At 41.8% G+C, this 18,431-nt stretch overlaps 1 protein-coding gene across 3 annotated transcripts in view; it reads left to right on the top strand.

Annotated features, from left to right (window-relative positions):
- The window catches only part of KIZ (kizuna centrosomal protein), a 91,860-nt gene extending 82,718 nt beyond the window's left edge, over positions 1-9,142 (top strand). For all 3 annotated transcript variants that reach the window (XM_072140616.1, XM_072140615.1, XM_072140617.1), the window contains 2 exons: positions 6,350-6,420; positions 8,907-9,142. In XM_072140616.1, the coding sequence (XP_071996717.1) occupies positions 6,350-6,391 (42 nt within the window). In that variant the 3' untranslated portion in view covers positions 6,392-6,420; positions 8,907-9,142. The remainder of the gene's footprint in view (positions 1-6,349; positions 6,421-8,906) is intronic.
- Positions 9,143-18,431: the final 9,289 nt, after the last annotated feature.

The raw sequence follows: 18,431 nt of genomic DNA, 5'->3' as shown, positions 1-18,431 counted from the left end.
AAGGATTTGGGGAAATTAATAATTTTTTTTCACGTTCATTAAACAAATTGTGACCTCAACAGACCACCCTCTTTTTATATTGACCCCTTCATATACGCCCTGATTACACACACCTTGTGCAGATAGCATTTGTATAGACATCATGACAGTTTCCAACTTCAAACGGCTATGTCTTCTGAACTGTGGCACCTAAAAACACAGTTCTGGTGTAATTTTAAAGAGGAGAAACTCCCCTTTATTGGGATTTTAGGTGCAATAACAAATATGATGTTTTTATACAGCTCCTAATTTCCTACTATTATTTTAATAGTAAATTAGGAACATAAAAGCAGTTTGCCTGTGTATAGTGCAGAGTGCGCCAGATTAAGAATTTCTGCATGAATCTGGTGCCTTCTGCACTGCCCCGACAGAGTGCACCACTTTTTTTTGGTTCACCTTTTGCATGTTTATTTTGGCGCACGGTCCGACTGAGCACCAGAATGCCCCCTTCAGTGCAGAAACTTGTGAGGAAAAGTGTTAAGAAAAGGGCAGCCACGCCATAATATGGTTGTGTGCTACACAAATCTGCTGCAGGTACTTCATAAATATACGTGTAAGCAGTTTGCACTGAAAAAAAACTTGCAAAGTCCGATAGAAAACTGGCGCAAGGACCTTAGTAAATGTTCCCCAATATCTCCAGTTCTGTGGCACTTAGAAACACAATTCTGGTGCTATATTGAAGGGGAGATTCAATTTCGATAAGGCATGGAGTTTTCAGAATTACATGCACCCCCTGTCTCTGTAGCCAAACCTGGTAAAAGGTGACAGACTGACAGTGCACATATTTTGGTTATATTTTTGGTTTATTCATTTTTAGCACTTTACCATAACGTGTCCGAGACGTAAAAAAAATTATATGTGGCCGGTTGGGGCTGCATAAACAAATAAACATTTACCTATCTCAGTGGTCCCTCTCGATGTCTTACGCTGCCGTCTCTCCGGTCCATGTCCCATGTATATAGGGACAGGTCAGACTGCAGCGCGGGACATCGGGAGGGACCACTGAGATAGCTAAAGGGTTATTTTTTCATGCAGCCCCATTCCAACAAAAAACATTTTTAGGGCAGATGTTTTACATAAAGTATTTTATTTAAAAAAAAAAATAATAATAATTAGCCATGTACGGTGTCTTGTACAGTGTAACATGGTTAATATAGTGAGCACTAATGTGACAGCAGCTGAATTATGTGCATTAACAGAGGGCTTTTACATATGGTCATTCTGATTCTGCTTGTAATTCATATAAATGACCATTAGATGGCAGTAATATTCACAGCTGACATCTGCTTCTAGCTTTACCTTCTATCTCCCTCCACTTTGCTGTGTAAATTGAAGCCATGATAGGCAGAGCTCCTTCTTGCTGTACCAGGTCCTGTTATACCTTCCCATTATTTATAGTTTGGGGGGGGGGGGGGAGCATCAGCTAGCGTCATCTACATTACATTTTTTTTTTTTATAAACATGATGGTAGCTACAATATTGGGGACTTGGCAATCACCATTTCTATTTTGTTTCCCTTACACAAGTACAGAAACCTGGGATCATATTGTGCTTTTAAATAAGGACCTGTCACCAGCATTTATCACTAAACTACTAGCCCGCTCAGGTAGGGTATGAAAGGTCCTTTCTAGAGTTGCCTCTTTTATGTGAAATCTCACAGGTTTACTATATATATATATATATATATATCTCTATATATCTCTATATCTATATATATCTCTATATCTACACAGTTGGAAATGCAAACTGTGGATAAAGATCCAGTTCCTCCCTATTTTTAACTGTATATATGTCCAATTCTGTACCTCACAGAACAAAAAGCCTGATGTGACCTGAAAGTTGAGATTCTTATCTTTAATATGACACAAAAACATGCTTCTAGGTCATATATGCCAAAGATAGGGGCATCTGGAGAGACACTACCCCTGCAACCACTAAACTTGACTTCTCTCATGTGAAAATGTGGTGAAAGGAGTCATTTTTGCCTCACTTTGGGGGAGATTTTTTTTATAGGTAAACGGGTGAGATTTCATAAAAATGAAGGAATTCTGGAAAGGACATTTCATACCCTAGATGAGGGGGCTAGTAGTTTTGTGGGGTAAAACGTGTTGACAGGTTCCCTTTAAGGCTATATCCAGGGTCATGATGTATTTTTATTTCTTAAAGGAAATCTGTCAGCAGTTATGATCATACAAAGCTGTGAAGATCTGTGTATACATTCCTTTGTGTGTGTTGTAAGCAGCAGTAGGACTTTGAAAATGCATTTATATTCTAGGATTGTAACTGGAATTGCATCATATTAATGTATTGGTCTGTGAGATATGACAGCACAGCCCCCTCCCCTCCCCCTTCCTGCTGTAGCAGCTTCTGTTTGAATACTACAGCAGTTACGCAAGGGAGAGAGGCTGTGCTGTGTTTAGTGAAGAGATCTCACAGACCAGTACTCTCCAAGTCCTGCTAAATCACTGAATATCAATGTTTTTCATATTCTTGCTGCTGGTAACACATACATATCTCCAGGTCTCCATTGCCCCTCATCTTCTGTGCAGAAATCAAAACAGTCACTTAACTTTTCCAATAAGTGAAGGTCCCAGAGGTCACCCCCAACCTAAAAGACACGGGCTGTTGCCTTTACATCTCATACATACTGATATCAACGCCATATGTCACAGCCTGGCCACCAGTCACTTGTCCAGGAGAGAATCGCAGACTTATGATTTGTACCTTAAAGGGGTTGGCCACATTACCTCATGTTTTTTTGTAATGTGTGTGTAAGTGGGGGATATTAGGTAATTTATTTATTTAATTCTTTTAAGTGTCTCCTCTTTCATGATATGCAAGAACTGTGAATCCTCCTGTCTTTCACCTCATCAGCCAGTGATTCCTGCCCATAACATGGCCGCAGATGGAGGGACATGTGATTTTATATGTGCATGACCAATCGCCCTGCCAGGACCTTATGATGGTATTCATGAATATAAGATTAAGATCCAGGCAGGGCGATTGTACATGGACAGATAGAGATCATAAGACCCTCCATCTGCTAGATGTATATTGGTAAATTACCTGCTATCCTGTTCCCTCTTCCTACACTAACACACACATTAAGTAAAGTGGCCAACCCCTTTAATGTCAAAGTATGGTTATATTATTTCAAGCATCTGAATTGGGGTTTAGAGCCTGTGTATGGATGGTTTATATAGTGGTCATATCCTGCTCTCTTTCCCACAAATAATGTACAGATGTACATTGGGATGTAGCTATGCTAGATATTCGCTCTAACATGAAAAAAGTCCCTGTACAAAAGAGCTAACAATCTAAGGGTACGTTTACACGAACGTCACACGTCAGAGCTGCTCACCCCTCCCCTCTCCGTAGAGGAGCAGCGAAGGGCACTGTAACACAGTGAAAGTTAGGACATGTCTTATATTTGGCCATGCAGTCATGGTGCGGTGAGACCACATGTGCTCACTGCCCAGTGACCGGACCGAGATGTGGCCGCAAATGGTGCAGTCAGATATTGGTCCCCGTTACCTTTGTGTGAATGTACCCTAACTGCTAGATGCAATTGAATTGTTAGCTCTTCTGTACAGGGAGTTTTGACTCATTGTTTTCTTTTTTTATTGCCAGTTGTTAGGTGTTTTTTTCTCTGGAATTCTGTATTGATGACCTTTCTTTGGTACAGGTAATCAAAATCAGATTGCTAAGGGTCAGACACCATTCACCCCACTAAATACTTGTTCCTGGCTACCTCCAGGGCCAGAAGAAAACAGCACCTTACACTGTGTTGTGCCCATATGAGAGTATAGTAGTGGATGTGAACTAAGCTGCAACAGTGTGATATGGCCACTGCACAGTGGATGTAGCCGGCAGCTTGTGGGTGCACCCAGTTTTTAGTTCTGGCACTGGAGACCACCGGGAGTGCTGGTGTCCTGAGGATATGTCATTAAAGGGGTGTCCTGCAGTGGATTGTAGATAACAGTCTGATCATTGAGGGTTTGACTGCCCGTCCAGCAACTGTTCTGATGCTCAATTCAGTAGTAGTGGACTGTCAGATATTTCCATGAAGAGCGTTATCTCTGGCACTGTCATAGACAATGAATGAGAATTCCAAAGATAACTGAGCGCTGTATTCACCAACTTCCGACACACTTCCATACTGAATGGTTAACATGCAAACTTGGTCCAACCCATTTAATATCAATGGCACGCAAAACGAGTATAAAGGTGGTGGGATATGTTGCCGCTACACATATGTATATGAAACAAGAAGAATTCAGCTGCACCAGTGCATGAAAAAAAGTGCGTGCTCGACCTGGAATTGTGAGATCCTTCAAATAACAATCAATCTATATAGTAGAAGTTCATTATTTTTGAGACCATTTAACTAGAAACCTCTTAGAGGATAGATACACATGTCCTGATGACCTAAGTCTTACCCACTTTGCAAAACCTTCATATTGCATATAGGAAGCTGAAGAGTCCCTTACAATATTTTCACTTCTCCACCAGGCCTCTCAGCTGAGTTTATCAAATGAATCAATTTTAATAGTTTTTTATTATTATTATAAAATGAAATTTAAACCAAACCTAGCATGTATATAACAACTTCAACATCTGCAAAGAGTTTGTATGTTCTCTTCGTGTTTGTGTGGGTTTCCTCCAGGTCCTCCGGTTTCCTCCCACACACCAAAACATACTGGTAGGTTGATTAGATTGTGAGCCCCATTGGGGACAGGGACCAATTTGGCAAGCTCTGTGCAGCACTGCGGAATCTGTGTGCATTTATTAATTAGGGAATTATTATTATTCATAACCCAGATCACTGTCCTAATTTGTGTAGGAGACTGGACATGGGCTGCCCTAAGATACCAGGCCCCAGAGCAATGACTGTTACTACTATGTTCTGCAAATGCAACCGATACGGAATTGCCCTTATTACTCATTAATTGGGTTTATAAGATATGTTACAGAATGGAAAAGCAATAACAACACGGATATTTAACACAAAAGATCAAAATAATTCCAATGTGACCTTGAAAGCAGCCTCGCTATGCACACAAAGGGCCAATCTTTCTTCTTGATTCGTATGCATGAAGACAGATCAAAGGCTGTAAACAGCCCGGGCCCTTGTGCCGGAGCTTCTAATGCACAGGAACGTGGATAATTATATCCATACAAGTACAGTACCGAGAATATGGAGGTTTTGGGAAGGAATATTCTAAAATGTTAAAGTAATTGTATGTAGTCAATACTTATTTTATGGAAAGAGAATAAAACACAATGAAAATAATTTGTTGCTCATTGACGCAACAAACTGTTTAAGTTATCAAATGAATCTCGCCTATTTTATAATTTATTTTTTTTTTGGGGGGGATTATTTGGGTAAAAAATTCTACTGTACAGCACTGTGATGGTGCTAGCAATCCTAAATGTATTATCTGTACTCAAAGTGGATGTGTCAAGTTTTCATGTAATCCTCTATTAATCTATGACACTCATAGAGGGAGTAAATGGTAGTGCTGCAGGTAGCTGAGTGCTGTGCTCGGCAATTTCCAACACTTTTATACTATTGAATAGAGCAGCAGGATGCATATTGGGAACGGGACCACCGTCTCTGGGTCACTGCTAGTCATTCATGTAATTTTTTGGGTTTCTGATTATTATCCCCTATTCCAGTGGTGGCAAACCTATGGCACGGGGGCCAGAGGTGGCACTAAGAGCCCTTTTTGTGGGCACTCAGGCCATCACCACAGGACAGAGTTCACCAAACAGGACTAAATCCACCAAACCTTCCTGCAGTCCCAGGCAACTTATGAGATGCTGCTCTCAGCGCTATTTTAAAGCGACACTTCATTGGTTGGAACTGCAGGAAAAGTGAGAACTGCTTTATCTTTGGCGGTCATCCCGCTGGACCAGCCATTCTTCCTCTACAGAGAGACCCTCTTTCTTTCAACTGTATTGGTGGCCTTAGGCGGCCGATACTATTGAAAGATGTGGAATAACAGGTAGCAATACGTTACAGCTTAAAATGCCGCGTAGGCACTTCACAGTAAATAACTGGATTTTGGTTGTAGTTTGGACACTCGGTCTCTAAAAGGTTCGCCATCACTGCCCTATACCGTAGATACTGGTAGCATGCAATCCTGGTTCAACCCTTTAAGGGTCTCTTTACACAGTTTTTTTTTTACCGACTAAAAATCTCGATCTGTCATTTCCCATGTAAATAACCTCTACATACAATGTTGTTTTGTGAGCTTCTACCATTGCATTTATACTGAGATTCCTGTGGTCTCCTCTTACATTACAGGAAAGAAAAAGCAACTACAGCGGCAACAAAACTGATGTTTAACAAAGGGCCAAACAACATCAAGTCTAAAGGTGAGTAATATATACAGTAATATAGAATGTACAGTATACAGCCATAGTGTGGGATCTCATACCTCATCATAATATTGGTGCACAGGGGTGTTAGCCAGAGGTGGAAATTATTATACCTTATTTGTGCTGTGATGGCTCCTCCCCTTTTATGACCTGCGCATCTTTGCCATAATTTTCATAAGCTCTGAAATGTCCCAAATTGCTCATTAAAAGTCAAAAGAGGGGTCCGGGGCTTGATAAATCACTGTATTGTGGTATGGGTTGCCATTTGGACTACCTGGGCTTTACACTCCATTGTAAGGATCCAAAGCGCCTTGTGAGTTTGTTTTCAGATTGTTTCTTTTTTTTTGTTACAATCCGACTGTAAAGAGCACAAGTGAAATCTGCATTTCAGCTGGAATGTACATGTATTGAAACAACCCCCCCCCCCCCTCCACTGTCATGTCACATGGCAGAACCTCCAGAATGTCTCCTACGCCCCATCATCAATCAACTGAATAACACTTCCCACGATGACAATCCCAGGTATTCAATCTACTTGGACGTGTACACATTAATGTCTATTAAAATAATACAATTCGGCACCGAACACTTCATCATCCCTGGAATACCCACATAAGGTAAGTACCTGCGTACTTACGTGATATAAAATTTAAGTGCCTGTGTCATCACTGCTCTCCAAGCTCCGCCCCCCCCTTCCTGCTCCTTCCTCCTCCCCCTTCCCTCCTGCTCCCGCCTCCCCCCTCCCTCCTGCTCCCGCCTCCCCCCTCCCTCATGCAGACAGGAGCTGACCCACCAGATGGGAGAAAAGTTGCATTTTTTTTACCATATTTGACACAATAATGTCAAAAGATAAGTAAAAATACCTGTAAAGCATGGCGGTCGGAGGGTGGCTAATTTACGCTAGTTTTGTAGCCACAGAACTTGATCTCTTTAAAGTCATTGGCACATAGTTACAATTTTTACAACAAATCGGGTGAGATTTATCGTACCCCGGCGCTCGATGAAATCCCTGCCCCTGCGATGCCACTGATCTATCTGGTGGCCGGTTGCACAGCCTGCAATTTTTTATTCCTGGAGAGTAATGCCTCATGCAGGCCCGCCCACTCCACCGCCGGCCACAACCCCTTCATGCACCCTTGGCATGGCGCTGGCGTTAACAGAGTAAGGATCACAATGCTTGTTGAATCGCCAAGCATTTACAATCATTTCAGGGTTTCTACACCAGTTTTCTGGCATAGAAGCCCTAATGAATGCCCCCCATTGTCTAAACCACCTTGCAACATGCTTATCATTACAGCATTGACGGAAGGGTTTGTGCCCAACATTTTTCCATAAAGTTACCAAGTCCTAAATTAAGCTACTGATATTGGGTGCAAAGCATTGATATCCAAACTCTTCTAATTTTGACCATATATGAGTGAGAACAAAAATCATTGAGAAGTGGGTGGCTGCTCTAAAGGTGGTCACACACTGACAGCTATTCCTCCGTACACTTGACTTGGCATATATTCTTTTCGGTAACAAAGTATCAAGTCACCTCCAGACACCTGCGGTGGAGGCTTATCTCTTGTGGGAACAAAGGATCGGGCATATTAAAATCCTACTTCCCCTTGACATCTGACATTGAGACAACCCCATACACATTAGATTGTCGTCTGGTTCCGCTTGGCAACATTCCTCCATTGTGTACGGTCACCTTCTGCATTTCTCTTCCCGTATTCTCTCCATCGCGAGGAGGCATTGTTCTATTCAGCGCCGAGCCGGTGTCAAATTAATCTTTTTCTAGGTGGTAATGTGACACCAGCTCTTTGTTATCGGGTCTTTTTTGCCGCAACAATAAGTAATATTACAAAATGAAGTAATGTAAGAGAAAACAATGACAAAATGCTGACCTCTGACTCGGAGCTTTGTGTTTGGAGGAGAGGCTCGTCTATGTAACGTTGTATTTCACCGGCTGTGAATGCTATCTGTCCCTGAATTCCACTCTGCATGCCATCGGCACATTTCTGCTCATACCTTTACTTTCTAAGGATTTAAAATAGTTCCGCCAACACAATAAATATCAAATGTCTGTCATCAGTCTCCAAGGGTAGGAGCGTTTCATGTTATCCTGCCCTAATTGTAAGGGACACGTTTCCTTTGTTCCCGCCTCAGTCGTATTCTGTGTAATCTCGGTGGGATAATAGTACAGCTATTTGAGTGACACGCTCCCTAGCATTGTGTTCAGCAGTTTCCTGGTTATTTTCCAATTCTTACAAGTGTGACCTTCCAACAACACTATCATTTTGCTTTTGGGAAGGAAGGTAATTCGTAGCCTGTCTAGGTGATAAGATGCCGCAGACAACCTAGATACTTGCTGTATTTTATCCGGTTTTATAGTGTGTTATTATACTTGACTGTCAGAGAATACTTATGTTTTCTATGTGTTTACTTATGCAAGTGTTGTGTCTGATTGTTATCCTGTGGTTTTTTAAATTTTGTAGCTTTTTGGGGAGAGTCAGAGGACAGCAGCTCAGATATCGAAGCCATTCTTCGACCACAAGCAAATCAAGTAGAAGCCGATGACTTTGACGACTTCTTCGATTAGAATATGGGAAGAAATAAGTAAAGACGCCGCATGTTACAGAGAGAAAACGTGGAATCATGTGCTGAATATTTGGAATGATGGAATTTATTTGACATTCGCTGTTTGATATAAATATTTTTGCCTTTTATAGAATTTTTAGTTTGTGTTTTTGTGAATAAGCAAAGACACCTAATTTTACCTAAAAAAAATGGGTAAACTTATTCACTTGAGTGTAAGACTAGGGTGGGAAATGCATTGGTCAAATCCTCCTCTCACTAATTAAATGCCCAGCATCCTCCCCTCACTAACTAAATGCACAGCAGCCTCCCCTCACTAACTAAATGCACAGCAGCCTCCCCCCACTAACTAAATGCACAGCAGCCTCCCCTCACTAACTAAATGCACAGCAGCCTCCCCTCACTAACTAAATGCACAGCAGCCTCCCCTCACTAACTACATGCCCAGCAGCCTCCCCTCTATAACTAAATGCCCAACGGCCTCCCCTTACTAATGAAATACCCAGCAACCCCCCTCCCACTTATGAAATGCCCAGCAACCTCCCTGACTAATGAAAGGCCCAGCAGCCTCCCTGACTAATGAAAGGCCCAGCTGCCTCCCTGACTAATGAAAGGCCCAGCTGCCTCCCTGACTAATGAAAGGCCCAGCTGCCTCCCTGACTAATGAAAGGCCCAGCTGCCTCCCTGACTAATGAAAGGCCCAGCAGCCTCCCTGACTAATGAAAAGCCCAGCAGCCTCCCTGACTAATGAAAGGCCCAGCAGCCTCCCTGACTAATGAAAGGCCCAGTAGCCTCCCCTCATTAATGAAAGGCCCAGTAGCCTCCCCTCATTAATGAAAAACCCAGCAGCCTCCCCTCATTAATGAAAAACCCAGCAGCCTCCCCTCATTAATGAAAAACCCAGCAGCCTCCCCTCATTAATGAAAAACCCAGCAGCCTCCCCTCATTAATGAAAAACCCAGCAGTCTCCCCTTAATAATGAAAGGCCCAGTAGCCTCCCCTCATTAATGAAAGGCCCAGTAGCCTCCCCTCATTAATGAAAGGCCCAGTAGCCTCCCCTCATTAATGAAAGGCCCAGCAGCCTCCCCTCATTAATGAAAGGCCCAGCAGCCTCCCCTCACTGATTGAAATGCCCCATGCAGCCTTCCCTCACTGGTGAAATGCCCCATGCAGCCTCTCATTACTACTTACGTCGGGCGCTCCCCGCAGCTCCTCTTCACTCTCTGCTTTCTCGGCAGGTAGAGACGGTCCATGCACTCACCTGTGCACACACTATCATCATCACCGCTGCATCAGTGTGTGTGCGGGCAGAGAGCATGGACCCATTTCTACCTGCTCTGTTACACAGAAGGCCGAGAGGGAACAAGGTCTTTAGGGAGTACTAGAGGGAAGTCCTGAGTTTGGGGCTCTTTCATCTCAACTATATACGATAAAACTATTTGAAAACAAAAAGCGCCTGTATAAAATGATGCAGCTAAGGCTCAGTTCACACCTGCATCAGGGATTTTATGTTACACTTTGTGTTAGGAAAAGTATTGGTGCTATGTTGTTTCCCAATCATGGAAAACCCATTTTAGATGGATGTGGGTAGATTCTAGCACTTGACATGTCTATAACTTATAACAATAACCTTGAATGCTCATTATTGCTATGGAAGTCGAAAAATAATCTGCTAAATACAGCAAGAGGAATAGCATACATTTCATCTGACATAAAGACATGGTGAAAAACGTTTTGACAACGTATCCGCCAAATGGGTCCTAAATATTAGATGAAATAAACAATCAGCCCCCCTGTGGCGCAGGTTTGGACGTCAGACTTTGCGTTTTTTAAACCAGTGCTCATTATTGTGGTGGTGTTTCCGAAGGAGTCGGAAATTTTACACCTTTATCTGGTCTAAATGGCAAAACAAAGTGCACCCAAAAAAATAATAAAAAGACATCTTCATACGTAAATCGCAACTTGGGAAATCCCGCCCACATTCGGAGAAAATAAAGACTAGGGAAAATGACTATTTTGGGGCGCACACAAGTAATCAATGAAACAAAAAGGAGTCATTTAAAATCATGAATGAGACCCATGTCATTGCGGATCCTTAATTCCCTGGTGATTTGCATATTCTCTTATGTTTTATGTCAAGAATTGCTAAAATAGGAAAACCGCATGAATTAACCAGGAAGGTGATGTGACTGCGCCAATTAGTGAGATGAAACGTGATATCAGAAAAGCTAAAAGTAACATTTTTCAACTGAGAAATCAAGGGCTGAGACCAATTATAGGTGGCGCTAAACCCCAGAGGAATAAATCAAATGCCATGAATCCGTACACAGTGATAGAAGTGATCAGTGGGGGAACGTTACAGCTACAATGTACAAGAAAATACCATGAAATGACACCAACTGGGATCTGACACCCTGCTGGACCCTGGGGTTGCTGTGATCAAACCTTTTTGCTATGTAAAAGCTGAGCAGCGGTGAAGGTGATCGGGAGAGTGGAGAATCCCTTTAATACATGTCAGTTAGTAAATATGAGCAGGGTCGGTTATTGGTGGTGGAGGCTCCTGGGGTCATACTGGTGGGGACCCCCTGACAATTTTTTTCAATATAGTAAATGTTGCTAGCAATAAATATATACACCCCACCCCCCAGTAATGAATATATCAATTATCAGTAATACATCTGTACAGCCCCCAATAAAATGCCAAAATCATAAAACTTTATTTAACTTCTCCCACTTCCCAGGTGCGCGGTGCAACCTCCTCCTCTTCTGTCTGTCAGACATGATGTCACTGCGCCAGGACACTGACTTCCCGCGCACTCCTCTTTTTAATAGCAGAGCCGGGAGCATATTGTGGCCATGTGAATGGCCCACATTTCCCACACTATAATCCACTATTGGTTGGTGTGGACCCTTTATATAAAGTATATCTATTTATCCATGGCCTCCTTCCTTCTAGAAATCAACCTTTTAATTTATGCTAATGAGTCAGAAGGGCTCTGGGGGGAGTTAACAGAACCCCTCCAGATTCCCTCAGTATAAATAGTCTCGTCCCCCATATATACCCCATATATACTGCAAGATTTTCATCTAGCCTCTCAGCAGATGGGCCCTGCGGGGGTGGAAATAAATTAGCTGGGTGCTGTTGCTCAGGGCTTGTGGTATATAATTCTGGGAGCTGTAGATACTATAATTTATTTGGGGAACTATATAAAGGATGTTTTATGTAGGGAATAGTAGATCATATGTTATTAAGAACACACTCCATTATACCTTAAGCGACTGTGATGTTTTTAGGGGCGCAGTGTGGAGTCGTGCTGCATTTAGCTGACATTTGACTGTAAATTCAGCAGAGGTTAACCATGGCCGGGAGAAATTTGTAAAGCAGTCCTCTTCCTGATGGAGCAGATCATCCCTTGTAAAGTTACTAGATGTCACAAATATCTGTGTCACTTAGTGATTACTAGTGTGTAAGGTAGCATCTTTTGGCACACGTTGCGTTTTGAATGCTTTTTTGGCCAGTTTTTAAGCAGTCCGTCAAAAAACGCATGTGTTTTTGAGTAGTTTGAATTAAGATAATTGGTCAAAAAGCATGCGTTTTTTAACGGACTGCTTAAAAACGGGCCAAAAATGCGTTCAAAACTCCACGTGTGCCATCACTCTCACGCTGATGTCACAAATGGAGTTTTTAGACCGTTTTTAGTTAGTGCGTTTTCAGATCGTAAAAAACCCATCCTTTTTTTTAAAAAAACGCATGCGGTTTTGACCGGTTTTATGAATTGCGCAATTAAAAACTGACAAAAACGCATGCATTTTTAACACATGCGTTTTTTTATGATCACCCTTAGGCAGCATAAAGACTAGTACCGACCCTGGGTGCACGTCTCGTTAGTATGATAGAGAGTAATCAGAGCTGTGTGATATAACGAGCCGTTATTGAAGAAAATATCCCGGCACTCGCTTTCTTCTGCTCAATCAAGTATTTTATTCTCAATGCACATTATACACAGACAGAACGCGTCTGTTTCGGCTTATCCAAGGTGAAGTGATTGACATTTGCATTGCCGCCTCCTGATTGTCTCACACATTCACCGGTGATGTGACGTCAATAGTAGGGGACGTATTCTAAAACTTATATATTAGTTATCATGTTGATAGTGTGCTAGCAGTTGATAAAGGCTTGGATAAGCCGAAACGCGTTCTGTCTGTGTATAATATGCATTGAGAATAAAATACTTGATTGAGCAGAAGAAAGCGAGTGCCGGGATATTTTCTTCAATACTGGCTATTAGCGTTTATTCGCTTTTTCCATGTGCACCGCACAACCACTGAGTGCCGTCCGTGCTATTGTATTTCTGATATAACGAGCCCTGCACCTGTGTGACCATGGTCAGATTTCCACTGGACATAAACAATGAAGCTTCCTATAGAATGACAGCAAGCAGAGATCTAGAAAAACGTGAGGAATCAATACAGAAAGTAGTATACATTTTAATTGTTCAAACAATAAAAAAAAATTTTCCCAAATATGAATAACCCCTCCAATTTGTCAAGTTTCAAACACTTTTTTGACAATTTTACAACTAGTACTAGTACAAAGGGAGCATGGCCTAATAACACTAGGGACGGCTGTGCAGTATGTGTCTCGCTTGATAAATGAGCTCCTATATCTACTGTGTATAGCACCTTCTGCAAAGTGTGATGACAACAGCGTTCTCATATCCCATCTATCCTCTCCGTCAGTGCTGGAGGGTTTTTTCTCATTAATTACAGTGCTTTTACCATGTACATTAATTTACACATATTTATAGCTAATTGCCATGTTCACTCAGATATATGCAAAGTTGATTGAGAACCTCCTAAATGCAGATTTCCACCACATCAAATTCCACCTGACCCCTTAAATCTTGGCAAAAATACAGATCTTTTTTTTTTTGGAGATAATAATCACAGATAGCGAGAGCTTCAGAGCTGCAATCAAAGAGAAACAAACTTTGAAGCTCTCAAATAAAAGCCACTGTGTGGTAGCAATTTCCAACTCCCAAATCAGTCGGCCAAAAAAAAAAACTGTAATGAGATTAGAACACCTGTAAACAATTCAGAAGAAAGGCACAAAATCCTGAGCCAATGAAAGAAAAGAGTTAATCCTTGATATGTCAAGACCAAAGTGAAGTGTCTATAGAGATTGGAGTGTTTGCTGTATGTGACGAGCACTAAAAACACTTAGAAGTCAAATGCTGGATTGTATAAAATCTCAAATGGAAATTTTGGGGTAGAAGCATCATTTTTTCATATATTTTACCTGTGTGTAATTACCCGTCAAAATTAACGATTTAGATTTATGACTTTTTTTGTTCTGTTCCTCAGGTATGCTAAATGTTTAAGGCCGGTGGCACACATGGCATTTTGAACCCGTTTTTGGGCCGTTTTTAAGAAGTCCGTTAAAAAGCGCATGCGTTTTTTGAAAACGCATCCGTTTTTGACAGTTTTTTCCAATAATCTTAATGAGGATAATTGGAAAATGGACAAAAATGGTCAAAAAACTGAAGCGTTTTCAAAAACTGCATACGTTTTTAAACGGACTGCTTAAAAACGGTCCGATAGACTATGCTGTTTGCTCCCACCCTCTTATCATGGGCGCTAACACCTATAGTAGACATCTAAAACTTTACTAAGGGTGATAAGTACAAACCCAAAGAATATATCTTAAGTTGAATTTTTATGTAAGTCGGAACTTATAATTGTAGCTCCAGATAAATCTTTTTTTTTTTAATTTCTTTATTCAAATTTTTCAAAGGTTACAAAAATAATTAATAAAAAAACGTGGGATAATTCTTACCATCACAAGATATCAATACAGTATTAATCAAATTACAATTCTTTAGAGATGTTTACACACTAAAGATCAATTTTAACCCCTTCACAATTTTACAAAATTTTATTGCTCTTTTAGCTTCTATGACTCTCTAAGCCAGTGGTTCTCAACCTTTCTAATGCTGTGACCCTGCAATACAGTTCCCCATGTTGCGGTGACCCCAAACCATGCACAAGAATATTGTATTTTCAACCAAAACAAGATAAAATCGGGGCTCTGATGGCTTTAGGCGACCCCTGTGTTTTGGTCGTGCGACCCCTGCTGGGGTCGCGACCCACAGGTTGAGAACCCCTGCTCTAAGCAGACAATTTATGATTCCTCTGTGCTATGCGATGCTGTGAGCTGACAATGTGCTTAGATTATCAGGGTAAAAGGTTTATATACACTTTCATTTAGCTTCTGAACATTGTACTTGTATCTGACACATAGAAAAAGAGAGATGAGACGGATCAGAGATGAGAGATGATGAGATCCATGAGATGGGTATAACACACAATGACACTCTCAGCTCTGCTCTCTCACCTATAACACACACAGCTCTGCTATATACAACCTCACCCTTCCCTGGATAAAGATCTTATCTGTCTGTAACTTGTAGCATTACAAGATGGCGGCCGACCCTAAACTCAGAAGATCCAGAGTCGGATCTACGGGCATCCAAAATTGTGTACACTACAACTGATAGAGAAAGGTTGGAATTATGTATGTGAAATGCTGTATTTTTAACAGTCAATTACAGAATGTTTTATTTTGTTATTCTGAGTACATTAAAGAAACTTGTCTTCATGGAAATACACCTTTAACATGTGGACTGGCTGGTGATTCCAGAGATTGGCAGAGATTACACTAGACTGAAAATTGACTGGAGGTAGTCAAACAATAGACTGAAGGCTGACTGATGGCAGGAATTATGCTAGACTCTTTATTTTGGGCCTGTATAAAATCTAGGCCTGGGATTCAGGGATATGTCACACTGGACACAGCTAGGGATATCATTAAAAAAAAATATATACATATATTAACCACGTCACAACTAAAATACAGCTATATACATCCTCTGTGCACATGCCAGTGCAGAAAAGACCAAATTCAAATGGTGATATCTCCCGACTCCTGGCATGAAGAAACAGAGATATCCACTCTTAAAGCTGTAGTAAAAAAAATAGATTTTTATTTTTTCAAGTTGTCAGATTGTAACTTTAAGAGTGGATATCTCTGGTTCTATGAATCTTCCATACACAATCCTATCATATTAAATTCTATATGAAACCTAAATTGTGTTTCTAGGTGCCAGGGTTCAGGAGATATAGGCATTTGAAATGTTTCACACCGAGACAGCCTGTCAGCTAATTTTAACACAAAAAACTGGGCAAAACTATTGACTCGAGTATAAGCAAAGGGTGGGAAATGCATTGGTCACAGACCCCCCAGTATATAGTCTGCCAGCTCATGACCCCAGTATATAGCCAGAAGCCCCTTGACCCCAGTATATGTACAGTAGCCCCTGTCCCCCAGTATATAGCCTGCTTCCCCTGCCCCCCAGTATATAGCCTGCCTCCCCTTCCCCCCTGTATATAGCCTGCAGCCCCTCCCCCCCCGTATATATTGCCTGCTTCACCTGCCCCTAGTATATAGCCAGCAGCCCCTGCTGGGCAGTATATAGCCTGCAGCCCCTTACCCCCAGTATATAGCCATCAGCCCCCCCCCCCCCCAGTATATAGCCATCAGCCTCTGCCACACCAGTATATAGCCCCCTCCTTGAGATACACCCAGCCTATAAAGGAAAAAAAATGTGTACTCACCTTCCGACGCCCCTCTGGCAGGTCCTCTTCTATATATTGATGCTCCGGCATCAGCTCCCTGTCCCTGCGCTGTCTGTCGCACACACCATGATGCACGCAACTGACATGGAGCCGATGCCGGAGCATCGATGTATAGAAGAGGACCTGCCAGAAGGGCCTCAGTAGGTGATTACACTATTTTTTTGGTAAATAGACTCGAGTATAAGCCGAGTCAGAGTTTTTCAGAACATAGGAGAAAAGACAAAACAGCTTATTTAGTCACATTTGTACTCATTTATCCGCTAATTTTCCAAAGAAAAAAAATATGTGACTAATAAAACTATCCTATCAAGTTAAAGTCTTACATGTCATGAAAAAAAGAGAAATCTGCTTTTTCCAAAGATCTAAGCATATATATATGCTTAAATGCTAAAGGTCATTGATGTCACATCCATACCAAGCAAAGCATGGGCCAAAATCATTGTGAGCCAACAGCAGGAGAAAACGGTGACCCAATCTGGGCTTCAACTACTGTTCAATGCAACCAAAGTGTTATATTGCAATGAAAGGATATAAGAAGGATAATGAGGCGGCTGGTCTTAATACTCCCCCAAATGTCTTCATGTATTTTACTTCATGGACCTTCAGTATAGATATAGATGATATAAAACACACACGTCACTCACACATCTGATGGAAAGACAACATTTAATCACACTTGGACCCTAAGGGCGCGTTCACACGTTGCGGTTTAGTCGCGTTTTCATTGCGTTTGAAACGCATATACAAAAGCTGATGAGAGGTGATTTGCCTAATTACATTACCGTTTACGTTTGTAAACGCAATGTTAACTCATGTTAACAAAGCGCATGCGTTAACATCGCGTTTACTATACTATACCACCGATCCTGACATTGTCCTGACATCTGTTACTATAAGCAACTGGGGACCTGTAGCTTTTGAGTTTGGGGGGAGGGGGGCTGTTATTATTGGTATCTGAGGGATTTGTAACTCCTGGTTATGGGGGAGGGTACTTTTGGGAACTGGGGACCCTATGATTATAGGTGATGGGGGTCATGTGAGGGAGAAGACAGAAGACACAAGGGCTTAATCCTGGCGCCTCTCACAGAAGGTACACGGCGTATGGCGGCACAATCAGCACATATGGGATATATACTGCTTGTACCACACATGAGCTCTGCAAGAAAAAAAAAAGACAAATTAAAAAATGCAAGAGAATCAGCAGCACAATAATATACAATAATCAGATGACATTTCAGATAAGGATTTGGTCCACACTCGGACACCATTAGTTGGTTCTCAATTTGGCACCATTATTTGGTCCTCACTCACTCTTGGGCATCATACAATTTGCTTCTGCTTGGAATCACGCATTTTGCCCCTCTTGGGCATCACACTTTTGCCTCTTGAGCATAATACATAGTGGCCTCCTGGGCATCATACATAGTGGCCTCCTGGGCATCATACATAGTGGCCTCCTGGGCATCATACATAGTGGCCTCCTGGGCATCATACATAGTGGCCTCCTGGGCATCATACATAGTGGCCTCCTGGGCATCATACATAGTGGCCTCCTGGGCATCATACATAGTGGCCTCCTGGGCATCATACATAGTGGCCTCTTGGGCATCATTCATAGTGGCCTCTTGGGCATCGCACATTGTACCCTCTTAGGTATCACATGTTTTAGTCTCTTTGGCATCATACATTTTGCCCTCTCTTGGGCAAAACACATTCTGCCCCCTCCTGGG

This window comes from Engystomops pustulosus, chromosome 3 (assembly GCF_040894005.1).
Source record: "Engystomops pustulosus chromosome 3, aEngPut4.maternal, whole genome shotgun sequence".
NCBI classification, from domain to species: Eukaryota; Metazoa; Chordata; class Amphibia; order Anura; family Leptodactylidae; genus Engystomops; species Engystomops pustulosus.
Note: the sequence above shows the minus strand (reverse complement) of the source record. Positions and strands in the feature narration are given on the sequence as shown.